The following is a 1217-nucleotide window of genomic DNA, read 5'->3' on the forward strand; positions in this document are numbered from 1 at the left end:
ATCTGGATCTCAAGATCTGTTCACTTTGCAGTCATTAGGGGACGTGATTTTCTGCCAGCCTTTGGGAGAGAGCAAGTTCAGGTGGCAGCTCAAGGACTAGCCAGTCCCTCACACACAAAGCTTGTCAGAGGTGGGACACAGTCACCTGAGCCAAAGCAGAGAGCTTTCTGTGCGAGCTGTTTCTCCTTCATCGATAACAGCATATAATCCATTATTGCTTTCTGGTGAAATACACGGGGTGTACTAACAGTAACGCTAACACACACAGGATACAACACAACCACCACACATCTCTGAAACCTCAGATTCAGGAGAGGACGGGAGTTGCTTAGAACTGAAATTACACAAAGTTATTTTCAGGTATTATGTGCTAGATGAAAGCTACATGTAATTACAACAACAAAAAAGGGTAAGAAGCCTATTCAACATCATTTAGTTGCATGAAGAAAGCTAGGAAAGTAACAGTGCCATCTAATGGATTCAAGCTTCATTTCAAATTGCTTACTTCAGCTTTTCTGATTTTCCCAAAAACTAGATTTAGAATAAAATGGCAAAATGGCAGTGTCATGATCCACCTTTAATAATACTCTCACAAAGATTAAACACTGTTTTGCAGGTTTAGATTGTGCTGAAGCTTGCATAAGGACATACCCATCTGTCAGTATAGAATAGCTATACTTGGTTCCCAGTTCTCGCTGCCTCATCCACTCTACGACATTCTGCAGAACTTGAGGAAATGTATCAGCTTTATCAACAATGTCCTAAGAGAACCGAAAAAAACAAAAGTGAGGAACATTTTTTCAGAAAAAAAAACAGCATGAAGTGTAAGAATTGCACTGATATATAGGCACTCACTACATCACTCACTCGCTAAATTGGCTTCATAAAAATCTTTAGAAACAGATTACACATTAAAGGAAGCAGACAACTGGACAGATTTTTCTAAACTCAAAAAAAAGCACCACAAAAGCACCATTAAAAGAGCCAACCTCCAAATGGCATCTATAAAGGTAACAAGGTTAGTCAGCTATTGAACGTGGATCAAAACCTTTCAGCTTGTTTCCCAGGCTCCTGCTCAAGTCACTTGATCACAAGCCACTGCCATCACAAGACTCTAAACTCTTTAGAATAAAAATCTTAGAAGAAGAACTGATGCAATTCAAAAGGTCCTTTCCTCTGCTAAAGATTAAGTCTCTACATATGGATCACGAAGTGAA

General features: G+C 39.4%; 1 protein-coding gene across 1 annotated transcript in view; it reads right to left on the reverse strand.

Moving 5' to 3' along the window:
• Positions 1–575: 575 nt before the first annotated feature.
• LOC104464195 (3'-5' exoribonuclease 1-like) overlaps positions 576–1217 on the reverse strand; it is a gene marked incomplete at both ends in the record, with an annotated part of 4814 nt that continues 4172 nt past the window's right edge. Inside the window, one exon of the mRNA XM_010076840.1 lies at positions 576–761. Coding sequence (XP_010075142.1) covers positions 576–761 — 186 coding nt within the window. The remainder of the gene's footprint in view (positions 762–1217) is intronic.

This window comes from Pterocles gutturalis, unplaced genomic scaffold (genome assembly GCF_000699245.1).
Source record: "Pterocles gutturalis isolate BGI_N339 unplaced genomic scaffold, ASM69924v1 scaffold50501, whole genome shotgun sequence".
NCBI lineage: Eukaryota > Metazoa > Chordata > Aves > Pterocliformes > Pteroclidae > Pterocles > Pterocles gutturalis.